The 22288-nt window shown below is 41.4% G+C and overlaps 1 protein-coding gene and 1 long non-coding RNA gene across 2 annotated transcripts in view; one reads left to right on the forward strand and one right to left on the reverse strand.

The window, feature by feature from the left end:
* Positions 1-9469, reverse strand: part of CHIC1 (cysteine rich hydrophobic domain 1) — a 35680-nt gene extending 26211 nt beyond the window's left edge. The window contains exons 1-2 of the mRNA XM_075008037.1: positions 9309-9469; positions 583-637 (exon numbers count right to left, since the gene is read on the reverse strand). Coding sequence (XP_074864138.1) covers positions 583-637; positions 9309-9469 — 216 coding nt within the window. The remainder of the gene's footprint in view (positions 1-582; positions 638-9308) is intronic.
* Positions 9470-10058: 589 nt separating this feature from the next.
* LOC142019995 (uncharacterized) lies at positions 10059-14061 on the forward strand. The gene is made up of 3 exons (XR_012647251.1): positions 10059-10129; positions 13344-13393; positions 13945-14061. It is a non-coding gene; the product is annotated as an uncharacterized LOC142019995 (long non-coding RNA).
* Positions 14062-22288: the final 8227 nt, after the last annotated feature.

Below are 22288 nucleotides of genomic sequence, written 5' to 3' on the forward strand. Positions count from 1 at the left end.
CCCTTGCCTCTGCTGCTCACTCTTCCTCACTCTCATCAGGCAGGAACAAGGAATGGGGTGCAGCAGGGGGTATGGGCTCTGGGAGGGAGTTTGGTGTTGGAAGGAGGAGGGGTCAGGCTCATTGCTTAAGAGGGAAGTGAGACCGAAAACCTTGAGCACCAAAGAACTTTATTTAATCCACAAAACTAGTAGCATAGGCTTCTGGGTCCATAAACCCAGGGTATGTCATTGTCATGTTTTGAAGAGACTGCCTGCAGAGGAGTGAAAATATTGTAGGTAATGTCAGCCCCCTCTTGGGCCTTGGTCTGTCTTTCCTCAGATTGCTAATGATGGCAACTATGGTGACTATTTTTTTTATGAAGTGGCCATATGCACTAGGAACTGGGCACTGACTGCTAAACTGGTTTATGTAGGATACAGGGCAGATGGTAACAACCTTCTCTCACTAGTGACCTGGAAGAGATTTGGCTCAGATTTTTTTCTACTTGAACTTAAGAATAATGCTTCTAGACATTTGTAATGCACAAACTATTGGATGAACTGTCTTTTGAATTTAAAATTTCAATGCAAACTCAGACTTACCTTTCCTGTCAGGACAGAGGGAAATTCTGTGTCAAACTTGTTGCTCAAGCCAAACCTTGAAAATAAAAGAGACACAAACAAAATATATTCCATCCAACTTATTCTGTTTCAGTTTTTAAAAAAAAAGTTATGTAACACTTGATTTGGCATTAAGAAAAAGAATGAGAGTAAAATGTTTGTCTACTTTTCTTTGTACTATTAACATATTATGCAAGCTTTCCTCGGTTTAGTGTTTTTACAACTAAAATGTATTTACATAAAAAAGCTGACTAGAAATGTAGTCTGTTGCCATCTCAAAGCAAGTAATTTTTAAACAGATGTCCAGAAAATAAACTCTCGGAAAATGGCAGTATCCCAATTTTAAATTTGAGAGTCTTCAAAATATACTTTTCTTTTTCTTGTTATAGGAAGAATTAGAACATTAGAATAAGATTCCAATTTGAAAAGAGGTCTGATAATTTTATACAAGTTAGTTTGTCCTTGTTCATCTCACAGATATAGCTAGTAATAAACAACCTAGTTTGTCTTCCCGATACAAAACCTGTAGCCTAATATTTACAAATAGTTCAATTAAACTGAAGCAAATTAATCCATGTAATGCTTATGAAAACTCATAAGTATTATGCATATTAATGATTTTAAGATGTATGAATTTTAAGCAACATAAATTTTACATTAATTGCCTCTAGTGGCTTGATTTCTATCAGAAAAATAGTCTTATAAAGTTTAGACATTGCTCAGCAAAAGGCAGCAAAAACTAAAAGCTACATCTACACTACAGTGATCTTTTGAAAGAAGTTCTTTGGGAAGATCTCTTCCAAAAAAAACCTTCTTTTGAAAGAGTGCGTTCATATACAAAAAAGCAGATCAAAAGAGCGATCTGCTCTTTTGATAGAGAGCGTCCACACAGCCCCCACTCTTGAAAGAATGGGCCAGGGATTGAAAAATTTGGTGACATGAGGCCTGCTCTTTCGACATAGGGGCCCACAAAGCATCTATGCTTTTTTTTTTTCCTTAAAAAAAAAAAAAAAAGATTTAGAAAGAGACAGAAATCTTGCAAATCTTGAAGTAGGTCTACAAGTAAATTGGAGATAGGAGTCTAAGTTATTAACCAGTTAGTATGCTTTTACTATATTATTAATCAATTAGCTTAGGCTCGAAAATTATATAATAAAAGCAGTACTGGTGTGTGTATGTCTATCTGTGTGTGTGCATGCATATATAAAAAGCATACCCTAGGGTTGCACCTTAAATGAACATCTGATACTTTGCTTAAAGAATGTCATTGCTTAGTTTCATTTAAGGAATGTCAACTAAGACACTCAAATCAAAACCTTTAACCATCTGAGTTCCAGAATTTAACAGCAGAAGCGTCATACTGTATTCTGTGGGTGAGGAACCTTTTCCAGTATGGGAGCCACTGACCTCACAGAAAGACCAGTTGGGGACCACACAAGTGAGGCCAAAAAGGCCCTCACTGGTGCAGCCCCAACTGTCTCCAATTTGTCAAATCTTCTTTAAGGTGTGGCACTCAGAACAGGACACAGTATTCCAGCTGCTGCCTCACCAGTGACAAGCAGAAGAGAACTACCTCCTTTACCTTACATATGAAATGCTCATTAACACATCAAAGAATGATAATTAGTAAGGCCCTATCAAATTCATGGCCCATTCTAGTCAATTTCATGGCCAGAGCAATTTCAGATGTCTACATCTGAAATTTCATGGTGTTCTAACCAGGGGTGTCCTGACAAAAAACGGGATTGGAGAGGAGGTCCCTAACAATGCCACCTTCACTTCTATGGCCAGGGCTAGAGGATGTTTCTGTGGGGGTGGCCAATTTATGGGATTCTGGGAAAACTGTAGAACCTTCACAGGCTGTAGCTTCTACCCACTCACCCTGAGCCTCAGCAAGAAACATGGAAAAAGAAGCCCCGAGGCCAAGCTGAGGGTGGCACCTGGGGCAAGACCCCCCTCCAGCCAGTGTCTCAGGCACGGGGCCTCACCCCTCTCCTATACTGAGTCTTTACCCTAACCCCAACCAAGTGGGCCAGGGATTACCTGGGGTGGGGTGGGGTGGGGCGGGGCAGGGCAGGGTGGGATAGCAGTCACTTCCCCCTCAGCTGCTCCCCAACCCCACCCCCTGGCACTCACCTTGTGGGTGGTGAGAGCAGCAACCTGTTCTGCTGTGCTGTGCACACCCAGCCCACTGAGCCCTGCTTTCCTGTGGGCAGTAGAGGTTGCTTCCACTGCCACAAAGAAGCAGGGTTTAGCAGGCCAGGAGGGCACAGTGCAGCTGAGCAGCCAGACACTCACACTGCCCACTGACACCATACCTGCCCCAGATAATACTCCCCCACTCCCTCCACAGGATGGCTGGGGCAGCTGCTGCAGGACCCCCTAAGGCACATGTCCTGAGGCAGCTGCCCCACTTTGTCCTATGGACAGAACAGCTGTGGTTGAGACATGGGCAGAAGTGACTGTACCATGCTCATTTCTGCACTGCCTTCTGACGTGGATCTGGTATCCCCACCATGAGAATCCATGCAGGTGAAAGACAACTCCTGTCCTTCAACATGGCCAGATAAACAGGTGAGAGCCCCAAGTTCTCAGCAGCACTGAAAGACCAAATTTCACCAGGGAAGTCAGACTTCACAGTCCCGGACATGTTTTTCACTGTTGTGAAAGTGGTGAGGCCCTAGATATTAGTCTTCTGCACAACTGACTTACATTGGAAAAGCACTGGGGTTATAGTAAACAAACTGAATATGAGCCAGAGTACTAACCCATACCCCATTATTGTGTGTTTTGGTTATTTTCCTTCCTTAGTGAAATACTTGGCATTTATCTTTCAAGAACTTCTTGATGTCATACCAACTTTCTAATTTGTCATGGTAATTTCGAATTTTCATCCTATCCTCTAAAGTCTCTGCAATCCCTCCCAGGTTGGTGTTATCCACAGATTTTACGAGCAGACTCACAACTGCATTATCCAAGTCATTAATGAAAATATTGACTAGTACCAGACCCCAACCTGTACCCTGCAGGACTCCACAAGATGCATCTTCCTGGTTTGACAGTGAACCACTGATGATTTCTTACTACTCTCTGGGCTTGTCTACACCACCACCTTCCTTTGAAGTAAGGATGGTAATTAGCGTTTTGGGAGTTTACTGATGAAGTGCTGTTGTGCATAGGCAGCACTTCATTAAGCAAATTCCCCACCATGGCAACTTTGAAGTTTTAAACTTTGAAGTACCGGCGCATGTCTAGCTGCGGCTCACCCACTTCAAAAGGAGTAAGGGGACTGCAAAGTTGCCCCAGCACTTCGAAGTTCTGGTAGGTTTAAAACTTTCAAGTTGCTGCACAGGGGAATTTGCTTAATGAAGTGCTGCCTATGCATGGCAGCACTTCATCAGTAAACTCAACACCCTAATTACCATCCTTCCTTCAAAGGAAGGTGGTAGTGTAGACAAGGCCTCTGAGTATGGTCTTACATCCTGTTGTGAACTCACCTTATAGTAATTCCATCTAGACTACATTTCCCTAGTTTACTTATAAGAACGTTGTGTGCAACTATGCCAAAAGCCTTACATGGTGATTCAAAAAGTTAAACTGTAGCACAGTAGGCTTGGCAAAATTTGATTTTATACAATATTTTACAGAATATCAATGCTTATTTGTAAGATTTTTTCAATTATCTATTAATGTTTTAGTTAAATAAAAAGTTATCCTATCAAAATATACAAATTAAGTATCCTTAAAGCAAATGCTGAAGTTCTCAGGACTATTTTTCTTATTTTGCCTGTGTGAATATAAAAATAGACATTGTAGAAATATTTGTTGGTTATGTATGTACAATGAAATTGTTTCCTGATATTACCAGTAAAAAAAAAAAAAATCTAATCCTTCTAAGCCTCAGTATACATGGGTCTCTGACATAGAAAGGCTGAGTATTTGTCCAAGTTGACAAAATGAATTAATCATCATCCCCAGTGGAGGAAGACTCACAATAAATGAAGATGCTGTCAGCTTCAAGAGATGGAGCTTTGAGTAACAGGTGAACTGTAAACTATTTTAAAAAGGCTGGCATCTTGTTCGTCCACAATGAGACTGGTAATGCACTGCTTTAGTGACTCTAGCACTACCTCAATAGCTTTCTCCAAACACTATAGGTACAGATCATAGCCCATATATTCCCTAGCAATTCTAAAGTGAGCACGTGCAGCCAAGCAGTTTTTGTCAAATGAAACCAAGTATTACTAAGTCATTTAAACAAAAATATTTAGTTTGAGGCTGCTGCGTTGTTCTCTGGGCATGCAACTTACCATGTGGGATCTGATATGCAAAAATGACCAGCAGTCACAACTGCCACTGAAATCAGTGGATGCTTAACATTTTTGATGGTAAGATAGTAGCACAGACAGGGATCCTGAATTCTAAGTCTGCCTCTGCCACCGAGTCAGTGTGTGGCTACAGATCAGTCTTTATGGGCTTGTCTACTCTTGCTCCCAACTTTGAAGGGGGGGGGCGTGGTAATCAGGGTGATGGGAGATTACTAATGAAGTGCTGTGGTAAATATGCAGCACTTCATTAGGCTAATTCTCCCCTGCCCAACTTCAAAGTGCCAGCATGTGTAGCTACATGCACGCCAGCACTTTGAAGTTTGACTCTTTGAAGTTGCCACGGGGGAGAATTAGCCTATGAAGTGCTGCATATTCACTGCAGCACTTCATTAGTAATCTCCCATCACCCTGATTCACATGCCCCCTTCAAAGTTGGGGGCAAGTGTGGAACCAGCCTACTTCTATTTTCCCATTTGTAAAATGGGGAGAATACTGTCAGTCTTCTGATAGATTTAGAGATATATTCATGATGGACTCAGAAGCTACAGCAATGAGTGCTCCAGTCAAAGCCATGAGGGAATAATTAATTCTATATTCAGTACAGGGTTTTGATGGTATGCAGTAAACAAGGCAAAGGTCATACACTGAATGCAGCTGCCTCAGTCCCTGATCACCCTCCATCCGGTACACTGAAAGCAGGAGTCTTGCAGAAAAAAATATGACACCATTAAAGATCATACTATAATGCATATGCAAAAGGGACAGAATTAAGGTGGTACCGGCATTTCCTATCTTTTAAAACTGAAAGAGTTAGGCAGCTTAAATATACAGGTTCCAACCAACAACCATGATCAGCTGAAGATCATGATGTCAAGCCCTTAAATGTACACTCAAAAAGTTAGCATAAGAATCAATACAAAAAACAAACAAACAAACAAACAAACAAAACACATCTTGGTCAAATCCTGGGATCATTATTTAGTATGGTAACATATTGCAGGTTACTTCAAAATACTTTACAAGGATCACCATGGGCATAAAACTTTAGCACCAATACAAGTTTCTTCAGCCTATTAACCATGAAGTAATTACATTCAAGAAATCTGGACCAGAATATTAGATGGAAATAAAAACAATTATCTTCAGCCCCACTGTATATGGTAGATAATGCCAAGATTCCTAAATGGTTGGCAACCTGCCCAGATATGTTATATCATTTGTTACAGGATCATATATCATAACCATCCATGAGAGGCAATTCTAAAGGAAGAAGAGAAAAGACATCTAAATAAAACACAGTTAGTAAAAACAGTTATCTCCCTATGTTTTTCACTCACTAGGGGCTTGTCTACACTTGCCCCCAATTTCAAAGAAGGCATGTTAATCAGGGTGACGGGAAATTACTAGTGAAGTGCTGCAGTGAAGATGCAGCACTTCATTAAGCTAATTCTCCCCCGCAGCAACTTCAAAGTGTCAAACTTCGAAGTGCCAGCATGTGTATAGCTGCAGGCATTTCGAAGAGCCCATGCTACTTCAAAGTCTCTTTACTCCTCAAAATTTCTCATCCTCTGTCCCACCTCTTTGAATAAGAAAGATATGGCAGATAGAAACGCCAATAGAGGAGTAAAGGGACTTTGAAGCACCCACGGCTACAGGCATGCCGGCACTTCGAAGTTTGATGCTTCGAAGCTGCTGTAGGGGGAGAATTAGCCTAATGAAGTGCTGCATATTCACCACAGCACTTCATTAGTAATCTCCCATTGCCCTGATTAACATGCCCTCTTCGAAGTTGGGGGCAAGTATAGACTCAGCCTAGGTGAGCCTGTATCACTTCTCTCAGAACAGCAGTCCTATCAGGAGCAGTCTAGGAATCTTCAAGAGGCTTCCTGGTGGCATATCTTCTGAAATAACTTGGAAAGTTGTTTCCAACACAAGAAATGGTGTTATGATCACAAAGTTACTGGTGAGGCAAGTCTTTGCCCATGAAAGCTTATGCTCCAAAATATCTGTTAGTCTATAAAGGTGCCACAGGACTTCTTGTTGTTCATATACTCAGAATCCATTAAAGACACAATAGTTCTCATTTGCCCAGCGGTTGGCATCACCTACTCTGACTTTCCAGAGTCTATTTGAGTTTTATTAACTGACTGTTTATTAACTGGCCGTACATGATGAGCAGGACCAGGCAATAAAGACCACTCTACTGGCATTTCTTTCTGTCATACCGTTCTTATTCAAAGAGATAGAGAATACCAGTTATAAGATCATGCACATTATACACAACTTCAAGTTACTGAATCATTTAACATATTGCTTTCTTTTGCCCCGACTTATAGATCACTACCTGGCAGTTTTCTTGCAGATGTCACACAAGAAAGGGGTTATGACTAGGGAATTGAAAAAGAAGCAGATTTAAGGATTAATTCAGTGAGGGCACTGATGCAATGCAGGCATCAGGGAAGAGAACACAAAGACCATTGTGGGAGATGTAAACAAATACATGAAGCTAATTTTTCTATAAAACATGCTTTAAATACTATTTGCATAAACACATGCACCTATCATTTCAATCACTTTCTTACTATGTTACGTCCCTTTTTCACCCAACTTTTCTCCTTTTTAGACTGCATTCTATTTTAGGTAGGAATTTGGTATTTTGGCATTTTGAAAGCTCCTAGTATAGAATAAAAAGATAAATAAGACTGCCTTTGAGACTAATGCCATCATAGAGAAGATCTGTGTTCCCTGTAAGCTGTGCACTTGTGTGGCTGCTCAGGACAAAGTCAAATGCTGCCCAGCTAATTAGTAGAGCACCTGCAGCTATATTTGTTTCTTCTGGTTGTGCACATTCACATATTCCTCAGTGCATCGAAAAATTTTATTTTGCTCATGGGTGGAAAAAAAATCTGCACATGGATGGAAAAGAGTAGAGGGAACATTAGAGAGCGTCTCCATCAGCAAAAGCAGAAATTCTGTGATGCCATGGAACAACCTATATATAATAGCTCAAACCTCATCTGATTTGTGTATTTACAGATAGACACAGTATAGAAATCTAATTTGGTTCTATTAGGATGCAACAGAATTTTATTTACCAAGCCTTTCCTTCAAACCACTAGATCAGGAGTCAGCAATCCCCAGTACAGATGCCAAGAGTGGCACACAAGCCATCTTTCATTGGCACGCGAGGTGGGAGCTCGGCCTTGACCCTCCTCCCCCCTGCAATTTGGAGCTTGCTAAAAGCCAAGCCACCTGAGGATTAACAAAAGATCAGCTAATGCTACCAACCAACACCTAAACGGTAAAACTCTGCATCTTAATTTCTTTATTAATGAAGTTGTTATAAATGGGACTACCAGCACTTGGACCGGGCATAGAGGGCAAAATGGAAAATTTCAGCACTATGCCTTGGAAAGGTTGCTGACCTCTGCACTAGATCACACTGTAGAGAAAAATCCAGCATCTCTTATTAGTTCAGATACACCCACAAGATGAAACTTGGTTTATCGAGTTATCTAATGCACAAATATGAAATATTAGTGATTCTCCATCCTATTTAGTGTGAAAGATAAATTGCAATTCATATGCTACTTTATGTTCAGTTTAATCACTTGGTAAGAAGTAGGGTAGTTTTAAAACAGTTGACATAATGGGTTATGCTGATTGAGCACTGTGTATTATGATACTAAATAAATACCAGCAAAATTCCTGGATTTAATCTTGTTCCACATTTTGTAATTATAAAACTTCTGACCTTCCCATTGTAAAACTATTAAAAATCAAAATCAGTAACTCAAATTTTAAAAAATGTCCAACACATCCTCTCTCGATACAGTACAGTGCAGAGACCCAATGGCTGAGTTGAGCCCAAGAAGGAAGACAGTAAAATTGTGGTGCTAGACACTTAAATGACTCATTGAGTCTGTTGTGGTACTTAAAAGTTAACTGAGGCAGCAACTATTTTCAGCCTCAGGCCAGGCAGTGAACCTAAGATTTTAAGCAGCTTATTTTCTAGCTTCAGGGAAAGAATGAAAATATATAAACAGATTGGTGCACTGCACAGAGGCATGTTAAGGAGTGACTGAGCACTTAGGCAGGGAGCTACTTTTGTGGCATTATTCGTGGCATTGTTGACAGAGTAGTCTGAAGCCAAGACTCTTCCTGGTCACCTCCACTCTCAGCACCAGCATCTCTCCCAGCTGTGATCCGAGGGCTCAGTAAGGCAGCTAGAAGAGGCCCTCAGCACTATCCCCTCGCGAAGCCCCCTCTCCCCCGTGTTCCCTCCCCCAACCCATGGTTCCTGCCTACGCTCCCTCAGGCCCCTTCCCACCTGCCTACCACCCCTCACTCGCGCCCGCTCCACTAACCCCCACGCCTTACACAGTGATGTGCCCGGCGCCCCGCACCGCCACAGGGTCTGGCGCGTCTCGGGGCCGGGGCAGCTCCTGACTCCTCACCACCGGCTCGGACTCCTCCTCCTCCTCCTCCTCCAGCTCATAGATAGTATCGAAGTCTGCCATATTGGGGAGCAATACGCTCATCTCCCCCGCCCCCCCACCAAACGGCCTACTGCGCGTGCGCATCGACCTGGCGTGGGCGGGACTCGGCCGCTAGTGGAGGGTGATACAGGAGCCGTGGCGTGCGCATGCTCTGCTTGAAAGGTTCGAGAGAGCGGCGCGGGACATTTCTAACCGTGTGCTTGCCACCCCTTCGGCTCCTCAGCAAAGTGGGGGGGGGCAGACCTGTCAATCATGGTAGCTGAGGTCCCTCCACTCTATGTAAATCGGGGCACGGGGGGGTGTATTCAACTGAAGAATGGCTGTGGGGTGTGAGCCCTCGTCGCTGCTGCGGAGCTCAGCGCAGCCATCGTTCTCCGTAGCCAGTGCCTGTTACCTCAGAAAGCAGCCCTGCGACCCCCCACCCTCGGCAGACCGCTGGCGGGGAGTCCCCCGCGCTGGGGCAGGCGCGCAGCGCAGCACCCCACAGGGCTGACCAGCTTGAAGCGCCAACGCTTAGAAACTGCTCCTGCCCTGGCAGGTGTGTGCGTCCCTTACCGTACCAGCTCATGCCTAGCGCTTTTCCTCGGGAGAGTCCCAAAGGAGATTATCCGTCTCCAAGTTTTACCGATGGGGGAAACTGAGGCACGGAGGTGCAAAATGCGTCGGCGGAGGTCACCCAGCAGAGCAAGAAACAAAACCCAGGTCAATTGAGTTCCATTCCCTTATGTCACACTGGCTCTGCCTCACTGTGTTTTCGGAAGCATTGTAGTGAATGTCTGTTCAAGGGCTTTCAACAGCAGTGTTGCTTAAAGGATGTGTTACTGGTGTGCCCAGAGCATCTGATTTTTTTTTTTTTGGCTATCGCACACCCATGGTCTATATTTGCTGTTATTAAAACCAGATACAATGTTACTTCTGCATTGCTATGATACCTGTTAAACTACTTCATTTTGGATTTGTTGTATATGTTGCTGGTCTTTTTGTTTTTATTTTTGTTTTTTGAACTGACAACAGTTTCTTGAAGAAAATTTTCATAGGTGTTCCACAGAAAAATATTACTGTTTGGTGTTGTGGTCTCAAAAAGTTTAAGGGACACTGTTATACAGAACCAAAGCATAACAATCATGGCTCAGTGCACTATTTCCATAGGTACTTGAAGAATATTAACTTTGAATGGATGACTGGCACCTAAGTGCCTGGGATCCAGTGCCATTCTCTTTATGACCATCCTCTGGTTTATCAGCATTACTGGTTTTGTTGATTATTCTTTTAACTTCTACCCTTTTCTGCTAGTGATTTACCTACCTATTTAATTCAGGCAGCTAATACAATTAGAGCTTGCATTCGTGGCCTACTACTTCTATAGTGTCCACCACTGCTTTTGCTCATCCAGACTAAAAGAAATTTGCTAGCTGGCCAATGCAAGGATGGGAAGGGGAAATGGTGGTGATTGAATAACCATATAACTTTCAGCCCATTAACAATGGATAGAAATTAAAGTTTGGAGTAGCACTAGGGAAACAAAAACATCTATTGTTATAGTAGTATTTTCAGGACAAGGGAGTTCTGACAAGAAATTAAAGCCCTATAGTAAAGAGACTAGCAGTGGCGGAAGTGGAGAGTGATCATGTGTGAAATAGCTCCTGTGAAGAGGTTCACTGATTTGTTAAAATTTCCACTATTCTGAGTACTGTTCAGCCAAAGTCCAAAACCGTAACAGACCTGGGAGTATGTCATATAATACTAGGCATACTGCATTCTGAAGGTGTCTTACAGTTAACATCCAGCAGGTCTGTATTAGGTGGCCAAATATATTACCATATGCAGTTCACTAGGCCATTAATGCCAAAGGCTATGGCTACGCTATAGTTGCTATTCTGGGATACAAATGCATCATGAAATAGCAACTCCGTAGCTAAATACTGCATTCAAAATAGAAGTGCTATTTGGAGTGCAGTATTCCAGTTCCAGTACCCCTCTTCGTACAAGTGTTAGCGGAAACTTCAAAAATTTGCTTATTTTGAAATATTGCTTATTTCAAAATATTTCTTATTTTGAACTTCAGTGCCAAGTGGATGGCACTAAGTTCAAAATAAGTTAACTTGAAGTAATTTACACAATTTGTGTTGCACAAATTGCATAAGTTATTTTGTTACAGCTACAGTGTAACCGTAGCCAAAGTGTTTGAGACACCAGTGTTCCCTGTAATCTGAGCACTTGCCATATAGGATAGATTCAGGTGCCACCAAGTTGATCAGAGCCACCCGTAGTGGGCAGCATGTATTTCTATTGGTAATGCACATCCACACATACTTGGTGGACATAACATTTCTTCTGTCCATTGATGCAAAAGATTAGAGGGATCATGATGAAAAAGGGAGTCCTTGCCAGTGGGATCCAAAAGTGATGACTTGGTGATGTCTGACTTCTGCTGTAGGTGCTGGAAAGAGGTATATTAGATTCCCACCATTGTGCTCTCTTCAGTATCCGTCTTTGCCTGGTTATTAAAAGCCAGATTTGAAAATTATGGAAGTAAGCAGCTCACCTTCCACTTCCATATGTATTTCTCCTTTTGTTTGCTTTTGGGGGTGTTTTCCGCCTTGGTGAATAATTCCATTACCTGTCTTTTCTGCTGTGTATGGTTTTCCAAAGTAGCAGCAGGATGGAACCAGCATGTTTCTGGACTGTTTCACATCTGCCCATCATATTCTGAATATCAAGGACATATTTGCTAGAGTTTTGTCAGTTTTTGCAGCTGGGCAGTGGAGATAGAGGAGTTTGTTTGCAATCCCAGGAAGACAGCTTTGTAACAATTCATGTTTGGAAAATTTTCTTCATAACCCAGGAGGAAAGTGTTCTCTAGTCATAGGTTTTTAAAAGCAATGAAATCTTATTTTCTAGATTGTTTTATAAATTAGACACCTGTGTAAGGTTTCTTTCTGTCACGTGCAAATAGTGGATCAATAATATTATATGTCAATTTGTCAAGTAGCATTTTTCTTTCTTCACTTATCTGTAAATTGTAAATAATGTTGATGAAAATATTTTTGTTGGCTTTTATGCATATTGTGGAATCAACCTTTATTTAGCAATAACAATCTGATCTTTCTAAGCATAGTATTGTAGTATTGTATTACAATGAGGTAATATAAATACATAGTGACTTTTGGTGGTGTTAACTGACACAAAAGACATAAGAGAATAGAAAATCTTTCTAATGCACTACAGGGACTTAAGGAGGTGTAAATGCAACAATATTATGGGTCTTATCCTTTATGTTTGACTTTCTACAACTCTGGTGGACTCATCTTAAAGCAAAAAGTTTCATGGAGTTATTTAAGATATAACTGCAGGGAGCATAACCTCACTCTCCTTTTGGCTATCATTACTCCCAGGAAGAAAATAAAAACAGGTTCTGAGTCCAAGTTTCTGTGTGACCTATTGCTGAGCAGCAGAAAAATTCTGTCTTGGAAGTGTTTTAAGTCAAAGAGTGGAGCTGTGTAAAACCAGGGCACTTACGTATTAGCAATTTCTAGCCTCAATATCTGCAGAATGCTAATTCATTAAATTAGTGAATTTGGTCCAATAAAAGATACTGCCTCACCTATCTTGTGTCTCTAATAAAACTAAGTGTCAGAGTGGCAGCCAGCACTTTTGGTACAAACACACAGAACAGTAATTTAGACGATGTCTGATAAGCATTCAGTTGCAGGTAGAAGTGCTGAAAGGAGTGTGCAATAGCGTAACTGGTGAAGAATTGTGATTTCATGGGAAAAGAGCTACCTGTGGAGTATAGGTCTGTAATGATCTGTATATAAACTTGTTAGGACATCATCAAAACTACATTGTCAGAATATTTACGTGATGTGGGTTGGGCTTCCACCAGTGTGTCCAAATTAATTTTCTCATTTTGCAGGGACAAGGGATTGCCTGCTATCTACACACTGAAGTCACAATTCCAGACGGGTGAGGATACAAATCAAAATAAATGATTGTATTGAGCACAATCAAGAAATTGTTGCACGAATGTATTAAAAGAACGTGGGAAATATCATGCTAACATGGTATTAGAAGTTGCAAAATTTGTGAGGAAAGTTGGGATTGCTGAATTAGCTGAATTATTTTCTCCTTTTTGTAACAATAAGCATGTTCAAATGGTGATTATATAGAGAAATACTGTAACTCTGTTCTGGAACATAGCATTACATTTCTCACTCTTCTTAATACTTATTTGCATGACAGCTAGATGCCCCTTTTATGAATTATTTTTGTTGTTGTATTTTTAAAACTATTTTCCCAAAAGTAAGCCTAAGCCAGGGGCCTGCAACTCTGGAGCAGCATACAGCTTTTTAAGGGATTCTTTGTGGCTCACAACACTAAAATTGCAAAGTTAAAAAAAAAAAAGCCTTCCAGATAATTTTCGATAAACAGTGAATGTCTAGAAGCCCTGAAAATGAACAACTCACATCTAAATAGCAAATGATATGTGATCTTGAAATGTTGATAATCCCCCCTAGCATCCTCCAGAAAGAAAGAAGATTTGGGAGTGAAAGTCAGGAAGTCGGTGGTGCAAACACACGTAAAGTGTGAGGAAATAGAATATGTAAAATGTTTGTCAGTGTCCTGCAGTAAACATGGATTGCATTACAAATCATTGTGTTTGTGCTATTCTTAAAATAAGGGTTGACAAAAAGTACGGTTTGACATTATTTATTAAGGACTATCTTGTATTCCTATGCACTGTGGCTCTTGAATTATTGACTTTTTTTACCAAATTGGAAATTGCTATTTTGGTTTTCAACCCCTGGCCTAAGCAAACAATCATCATTCAACATGAGGAACACGTGGCCAGATCTTAAATTTCATATATAACAAGCTAGTCCAGTGGGCTGGCCTGCAGTTCACTCTTTGACCCCGAGGGAGATTGTACGTCTTCCTATGTGTAGGTAGTTTTGAAGTAATGGAAGTGAATCTTTAGACTCAGTAGATATTTAAGTTTGATAGATGAGCCATTGTAAGATGGGAGATCTCTGTGGGGTCATTGGAGCTGGATATGCCTCACTTATGGTGCAGCAAACTACTGCACTTTTTTATCTTTTTAATGTTAAAACTGCCTTTTGGGAAAATGCGGTGGTGTTATAGTAACATTGGTTCTGGAATATTAGGAAGACAAAGTTGGTGAAGTGATAACTTTTTACCTTTTCTTTTGCGGAAAGAGAGAGAAACTTATACCAAGCTCTTCATGAAAATAGCAGGCAATCTGAACAGTATCAAGGAGGCATATATATCTGGGCATCACTGATCATTTTCTGTAATGGTTCATTAAAAGAGAAAAGGAGTGCATAGATTTGAATACAAGAATAGAAAGCAGAAGGAGTTCTGTTTCATAGCATTACTACTTTAATCCCTTATTGACAAGCTGTGATCAGATTTAAAAGCTTGGGGGACCGTGACAACTTGCTGGGTGCACTGTTTGATATTAGAGTTCAGATTTAATATTTTTCAGACAAGGTTGATTTGATTAATGGAGAAAAAGAGGCCCAGAGTATTTCTTTACCTTACTCATAGAGAAGAGTCCTGCTACCACCATAGCTGTTCTGCCCATTCTCTAGAATTTTTCTTATGCGGTCTGAGTCTCATGAGAGCCTTGCATTTTTATGGTGTGTGCCTATCTCATAGGCCACACTGTTAAAACTACAGTCATAATTTATCAGTGAGAAACTACATCCTGCTTTTTCATTCGTGCCTTTCATTTCAGCCCAGCTATACTTCCCTACCTTTTTTTGCTGAAACCATTAGCTCCTGGGAATATGGCCCTTATTCTCAAAGGTACCTACATACCTTTTGAGGATCTGGGCCCTGGTCTTTAATGCCTGACATAATGTGGTGTTACAGGCTGTTGTAAAGGGGAATTGCAAATCGCACCTCACAAAGGGAAAGGGAGACAAGTGAGAAACAGACTTGAGGTTTGCTGAAGAGATAATATATTTACACAGGAGGTCATACTGGGTTTTCCTTTTACAGTAACAAAGTTTAAAAAAAAAAAAAAAAGCTAGATCATATCTTAAAGGAATTTCTCAACTTCAAAAGTTCCATTCAGAGACCTTACACGTAAGTATAGCCCAGTCCTCTATACTCCCCAGTTTTCAGAAATAAATCTGAATGTTGTCTTTTCTCTAAGAACCTTTGCTCACTAAATATTTAAAAAATACAGTACAAGAGGGTGAGACCTCTGAGCTTGTATTCACTATCCCATCACAGGGTCCTTGGGTTATTATTAAAGCAGTGGAAATTTAATTTATAGTATTTGGTAGTATGACATACCTTGAAGTATTGAGGGTGCCAGGCAAAGGCATTCAAAAGTTAGCTCAGTTGTGATATGAAAGAGTAATTGACTGTGAAAGGAGAATTGATGTCATGTTTGGTTTATAAAATAGGGAAGTTCTGAATGACTTTTCAAAACTTGTTTCATCTTTATGGCTGAGCCATAAAAACACCTACCAGTTACCTAAGAATACAGGTACAAGTTTATTTTTCTCAGCAGAATGGTCTTAACTAGTTGTGAACTGAACAAGACTATTAGGGAAAATGTAATCTATAGACTATTCAAATTTGTACGTTGCTGTACTTCTCCAGTACATACACTTCCTTAGGTACTCAGAATGTTTGTGTCTGTGGAATGGAAGCTTACAGTGGCAGGTGTTTACAACACAGATTGCTGTTCTGTAAGGCCAGTAGATTAAGACCTAAGGGTAAATTTTCAGATTGCTGCCTGGAATTTTAACCTTTATTTTGAATGGGAATTAGATTGCTAAATCATGTACTACAGTCAGCACCACCATGGGCCCCGGGGCAAAGTGGGAGGGAGTGAGACCAATGGGAAAAGGGGCAGGGCCTAGGGCATTCTGCCTTCAGCACCACCGGGACCACAGTGCTCCTCCCCTGCCCCCAAGTGTGTATAATCAGAGTTGCACTGCTGTAGCAGTTTGAAGGGGGCAGCTGGAGATCTGGACCTCTTTGAAAGCTGGACACAGAGCAACGGTCCCTTTGCCAACACCTGCCCCTGCTCCTCCCGTCTCCGTTGGCAGGTCTGATTACAGTTGCTATGAATGCTCTGTTAGGCTATATCTACACTTCTGAGAGGACTGACACTCTGCCACAGTCGATCTTCCAGAGTTCAGTGTAGCACACCTGATGGGGATGCACTAAATTGAATTTGCACAGTGCCCATGGCAGCACAGGTACTCCTGTCCCTTGTTAGGTGTGAGGGAAGTACAATGCTCTTGTCAACCTCCTGCGGTAGAGATGTCTGGAATTGTGTACCTTAATTCAACCTTCCTGTTGTGTGTAGACATGCCCTTTGAATGCGCAACAAACTGATGTCTTTCCTGAAGACCGCATAATTTCCTCTTCCTGGAAAAACCAGAGCGTAGTGAATCACTAGAAATTCATACATGCTGCTATTTGAAATCTTTTAGCTTTACCCCTAATTACAACATAATTCACAATAATCTCTGCAAATAAATGTAAGGGACTGTGACCAAAAAAAAAAAAAGGATGCTTGAACTGCTTTGCTTATGTCACTATAATAGTAACAACATACAAAACTGTTAAAATAAATTTTGTTTGCAGAGTCAAGGACTAACACACACCTCATAGAGCTGGAAGGGACCTCAGGAGTTCATCAAGTCCAGTGCCCTGCCCTCTTGGCAGGACCAAGCACCATCTTTTTTTTTTGGCCTCAGACCCCTAAATGGCCCTATCTAGGATTGAATTTGAAGCCCTGTGTTTAGCAAGCCAGTGCTCAAACCACTGAGCTATCCCTTGACTTGAGAATAAGGAAATGCCAAAATTTACAGTTGCCAGTATAATCTGATTTCTGCCTCTGTGCATCCATCCTGTGCATGAAATGAGGCAGGGTGTGGGTGGCAAACCATTTGCCAGCTTATGTCATGGTCACCCTGCCTCAGTTGAATACTGACAAATTCATAACTAAGGCTAGTCTCGTTCACGAGTGTTAATATTGTTAAAGTAGTGGTTTAAAGTATGTAATCAGAACACACCACACAGTCTGTTCCCTCAACTTTAAGGGCTCTTAAAGTTGAATTTGTACTCTTGCTTCTCATGAGGAATAATGCCAAAATTAACTTTGCATGGTCGACCGTAAGGTACTGCAGATGAAGTGATGACTCTGGATACCACTTTCAGCTCTGCAGGTGTACAAGAAACAGCCAGGGAAAGTTTGAGTTTCATTTCCTGTTTGGTCAGCATGGCTAACAGAGCAGACTGCACACCTGAGCTGCATATCTGACCATGAATTCCCAGGGTCACAGACATAAGAATGGGCATACTGGGTCACACCACTGATACGTCTAGCCCAGTATCCTGTCTTCCAACAGTGGCCAATATGTGAGCTTCTCACCAGTCTGAACTTCTTTCATGGCATCAAAATCAGTGCTCCACTGTGTACAAAGCATTGAGTGCAGTTAGCACTTTCCCTTTCCTTTTCTTCGGTGTTTTATGTTCATGTCTGTTTGTGTCCGCTTCAGAGCTTTCATCGCTCTGAAGGCTGCTTAGGCTCTGCATATGGTGCAGCACAATGCATGAGGTGCTCATAACACTTGCCGTTACAGTTTGAAACTGGGCAGGCTCCATGCTAGCTTTGTAATGGAGTCTGCACAGATATTAAAAAGGGCACAAACATATAATAGAACCATCTATTAATTGTAAATATTTACCTGCTATAACTTTGTCTCTTTAAATAAATGTTTAGATCATTTATTGTATGATTATCTACAGGAGTTGTCTTTGATGTGAGATCTAAGGTGCATCTGACTTGGGGTAAGTGACTGGTCCTTTGGGACAGGGAGTAACCTGAATGTTCACAACAAGCTTACATTTGTGATTAATAGTCCCTTGTATGTGACTGATCATATCACAAATGTAAGCTTGCCTAGGTGGCAGGACACATCATAGTATTTCCTTGTCTAGGCTTTTATTGTGCCTGAGGAGTTTACATTTAATATTAGGTTGGGGAAATCTAAGTGAAGTATTCCCACATGGGTGGCTGGTAACCTGGCTGTTTGGGGACGCTAGCCTTTGGAACGTCCCCTTTCTATCTGACCCCCCCTCCCCGCTTCTGCTCTCCCTGTCCAGCAGCAGTCTAGAGCACCCCTGCTGCAGCTCCAGACCTCATCACTGGGTACCTAGGGGTTAAAGTCTTGGTCCCTGTAGTAGGCAGTTCTGCCAGGCTGGGCCAAGCAATGGGAACCACAAAGGGGTGCTTGGCCTGGGGGCAGGGCCTATCCTGGCCTACGGTAGCTGCTGCCTATGAACTCACAGACAGTCTGTGGTTTGTGCCCTGCCTCTGAACAGTCTGCTCTGGGATTGGTACTCATACTCTTGAGTATTGCGAAGCAGTTTGACACAGGGGTCCTGTGTGAAAAAAAATCATGTGATCATATAATTAAAAACTGTATGGCTACATCAAAACTGAAGAGATCTGTTGGTAAAAGGTATGCAAATTACACAATGCATTTACATATCTCCTGCGGAGAGTTCTGTCGGGAGAGGCTTTCTTGACATTTGGCCCATGCACATGGGGCCAAGTGTCAGGAAACCCCCTCTCCTGACACCTCCCTTCTTCCTTGTGGAACGAGGATGACCAGGATGTTGGCAGAAGGTTTCTGGAACAGCAGACTCTTGTTGGGAGATCTCTAGGCTTCTGACAGATGCCTGCAATCAAGACATATGTACAAGGAGGCAGAAAGAAGGTTTCATGGCTAACCTATATGCTGGCATTTCTTACCTTTGAAGTGCTTGATTTTGCCATGTAAATAATTTTCTTTTAATGTTTTTAAATCTAATTTTCTACTTCTTAAAAAAAGGTGCAAACAAATTATTTGATGTACAGTTATAGCAATCTTCACATCATGCAGCATCAGCAAATTCAGTGCTCATTGCTACCATTTGAATTGCAGGACTAACTATATTAATTGGTAGCCAGAAAAGGCCTTTCTTCCACTGTGGGGAATGGTCTGCTGGCGCCATATGCTAAGTGCAGTGAGTTTACATGGGAACCGTGGCCCAGAACTCTCTGTCTCTCCCATCTGTAGTACCCTATGTGGTGTACCCAGAAGTGCAGCTTACAGGGGTTGGGGATGAGCCTACAGAGCTCTGTCCCCTACCTGCAAATGATGTAGCTGGCCACTATCACCTACAATACAATCCACAACAGCCAGCCCACTAAATGGGGAGTCACCTAAACTAACCAATCGGAGGTAAATCATAGCCCATGTGGGTTTGTTAAGAACAAATGAAGAGCTAATCTAATTTTCTTTGTCTACTGTGTTATTGGCCTACCGGATGTTAGGGAAGCTGTAGATGTGATATACGTTCATTTTAGTAAGGGTTTTGACATAGTTCCATGTGATATTCTCATAAGTAAACTAGGGAAATGTACACTAGATGAAAATAAGGTGGATGCATAACTGGTTGAAAAACATTACTCAAAGGTTTTGCTATCAAATTAGGATTTTGAATTGGTCTGTCTTGGGTTTATTAGTATTCAAGATTTTTATTAATGACTTAAATAATGGATTGGAGAGTATACTTGTAAAATTGCAGGGGGGTTGCAAGCAGTTTGGAGGATAGGATTTGTGTTCAAAACAGCTTTGAAAAATTTGAGAACAGATGTTTAGTCAATAAAATGGAAACTTGGTAAAGACAAATGCATAGTCCTACATGAAGGAAGGAAAGGTCAAATGCACAACTACAAAATGGGGAATAACTAGCTAGGCACCTGCCGTGCCAGGAAGCAATTGTTGCCTTGTGTAGACTAGGAGGGAAATGTTTGCTTACGCTAATTACGTCTGTATAAAATGAAAGAAAAAAGCAGGTCTTAAATCCAGGCTTCAGGCTAGTTATTATTAAGATTGTTAGCACAGTCAACCTTTGGAACTCTGGCAGAGGATATTGTGAAGGCCAAGAATATAACAAAATACCAAAAAAACCTAGATACGTTAATGGGTGATAGGTCTATCAATGGCTATTAGACAAGAAGGGCAGGGATGGTGTTCCTAGCCTGTTTGCCAGAGGTTGGGAAAGGGTGACAGGGTATCACTTGCTGAATGCCTGTTCTGTTCATTCTCTCCGAACTGCTTGGCCTTGGCCATTGTCAGAAGACAGGCTACTGGGCCAGATGGGCTTTTGGTCTGACCCAGTACATCTGTTCTTAAGGAAGTATCATCACCAAAAACATTATAGTTAATCACAAATTGAATATGAGTCAGAAATGACATGCAGTTGCTCAAAAGGCCAATATCATTCTGGGATAAGTTAAGAGTGTTATTTGTAAGACATGGGAAGTGATTGCTGCATTGTATTCATTGTTGAAGCCTCATCAGGAGTAATATGTCCACTTTGGGTGCCACACTTTAGGATATATTTGGACAAAGTCCAGAGGAGAATTACAACAGAGGTAGAAGTCTTATGAAACCCAGTCTCCAAGGAAAGGTTAAAAAAAAACTGGTCCTATTACTTTTGGGGGAAAAGACTGAGGGAGAGTCTGATAAGTCCTGAAATGTAAGGGCTGTTCTAGAGAGGACTGTAATCAATTATTCTTTATGTCCACTGAAGTTAGGACAACAATTAATGGACTTAATCTGCAGCAAGGGAGTAGATACAGGAAAATTTCTTTAACTATAATGGTATTTTTGCTCTGGAATAGGCTGCTAAGGGAGGTTGTGGAATCTCCATCACTAGAAATTATTCCATCTTAGGATAGTCTAAGTTTACATGGTCCTGCCATAGGACAGGGGTCTGGACTAGATGATATCACAAGACCCTTTGTAACACTACGTTTCTGTGATTCTTATGCCCAGAGGTGAGAGACCTGTGTTTAATTCCATTCTCCTATTCAAGGAAAGGCACAATTGAATCTGGGTCTCCCACATTATAGATGTGTGGTTTAACCAACAGGCTGAAAGTTGCAAGGTAGAAGGTTGACCAGCACCAACACCTTTTTCTGCCTTTAGCCTGGTATTTAATGGGGGCTGATCCAGAAGGCAGCTTCAGCATTTCTTCTAGATCAGGCCCACCATGTGAGATGTGCAAACACCTATTTTCCAATTTATGGATGGTTCTGGGGCTTAGGTGGCAGCTGTGACTAAATTAGGGAGCAGCATGCATGCCCAGAGACAGACATATAGGCACTGAGGAATTTTCACCCTGAAAACATAGGTGCTGGATGATATTGGAGAAGGGGTGCTAGTGTTCGCCATTTTATTTTTTCTGAGGCTGCTGTCAGCTTCTTTGACATTTTGTTCAAAATGGTGAACCGGAGCCAATAAGAGCCACAAGGCTGTGTTGCTACCGACCCTTTAGATAAACAGTGGTGCAGGCCTGCTAGAGGCTTTACCAAAGCGGGCCCGTGATCCAATTTGAGAAATACCATGCTAGACTTTTCTCCTTCATATTCATGGATGCACAGATTGATACTGCCACTGAGGTTAATCTGATTAGTCCTGCAGGAGTTCTGCAATTGTTGCCTATGGAACCATATTATATGCAAATACTCCCATTGAAGTTAGTAGTTCTTGGAGTGCTACTAAACGTGTAAAATGGGATCAAAATTTGCCCTGGCCTCAGCATATATATAATTTTTTTGAAAGGACATCTGCTAGAAATGTTAAAATTATCGAATAGTCATCCATTGTGATGCTGTCAAATAATTGAGGTTTAAACTGATCTTTTTAGAAACATCCATAGAAGGATGCATTAATATTACCCAATATTTCTTTGTTTGGAAATTTAAGGTATTGTATTGATTGCAAACATTTCACAAAGATGCAGCTGAGGAGT

This window comes from Carettochelys insculpta, chromosome 13 (genome assembly GCF_033958435.1).
Source record: "Carettochelys insculpta isolate YL-2023 chromosome 13, ASM3395843v1, whole genome shotgun sequence".
NCBI lineage: Eukaryota > Metazoa > Chordata > Testudines > Carettochelyidae > Carettochelys > Carettochelys insculpta.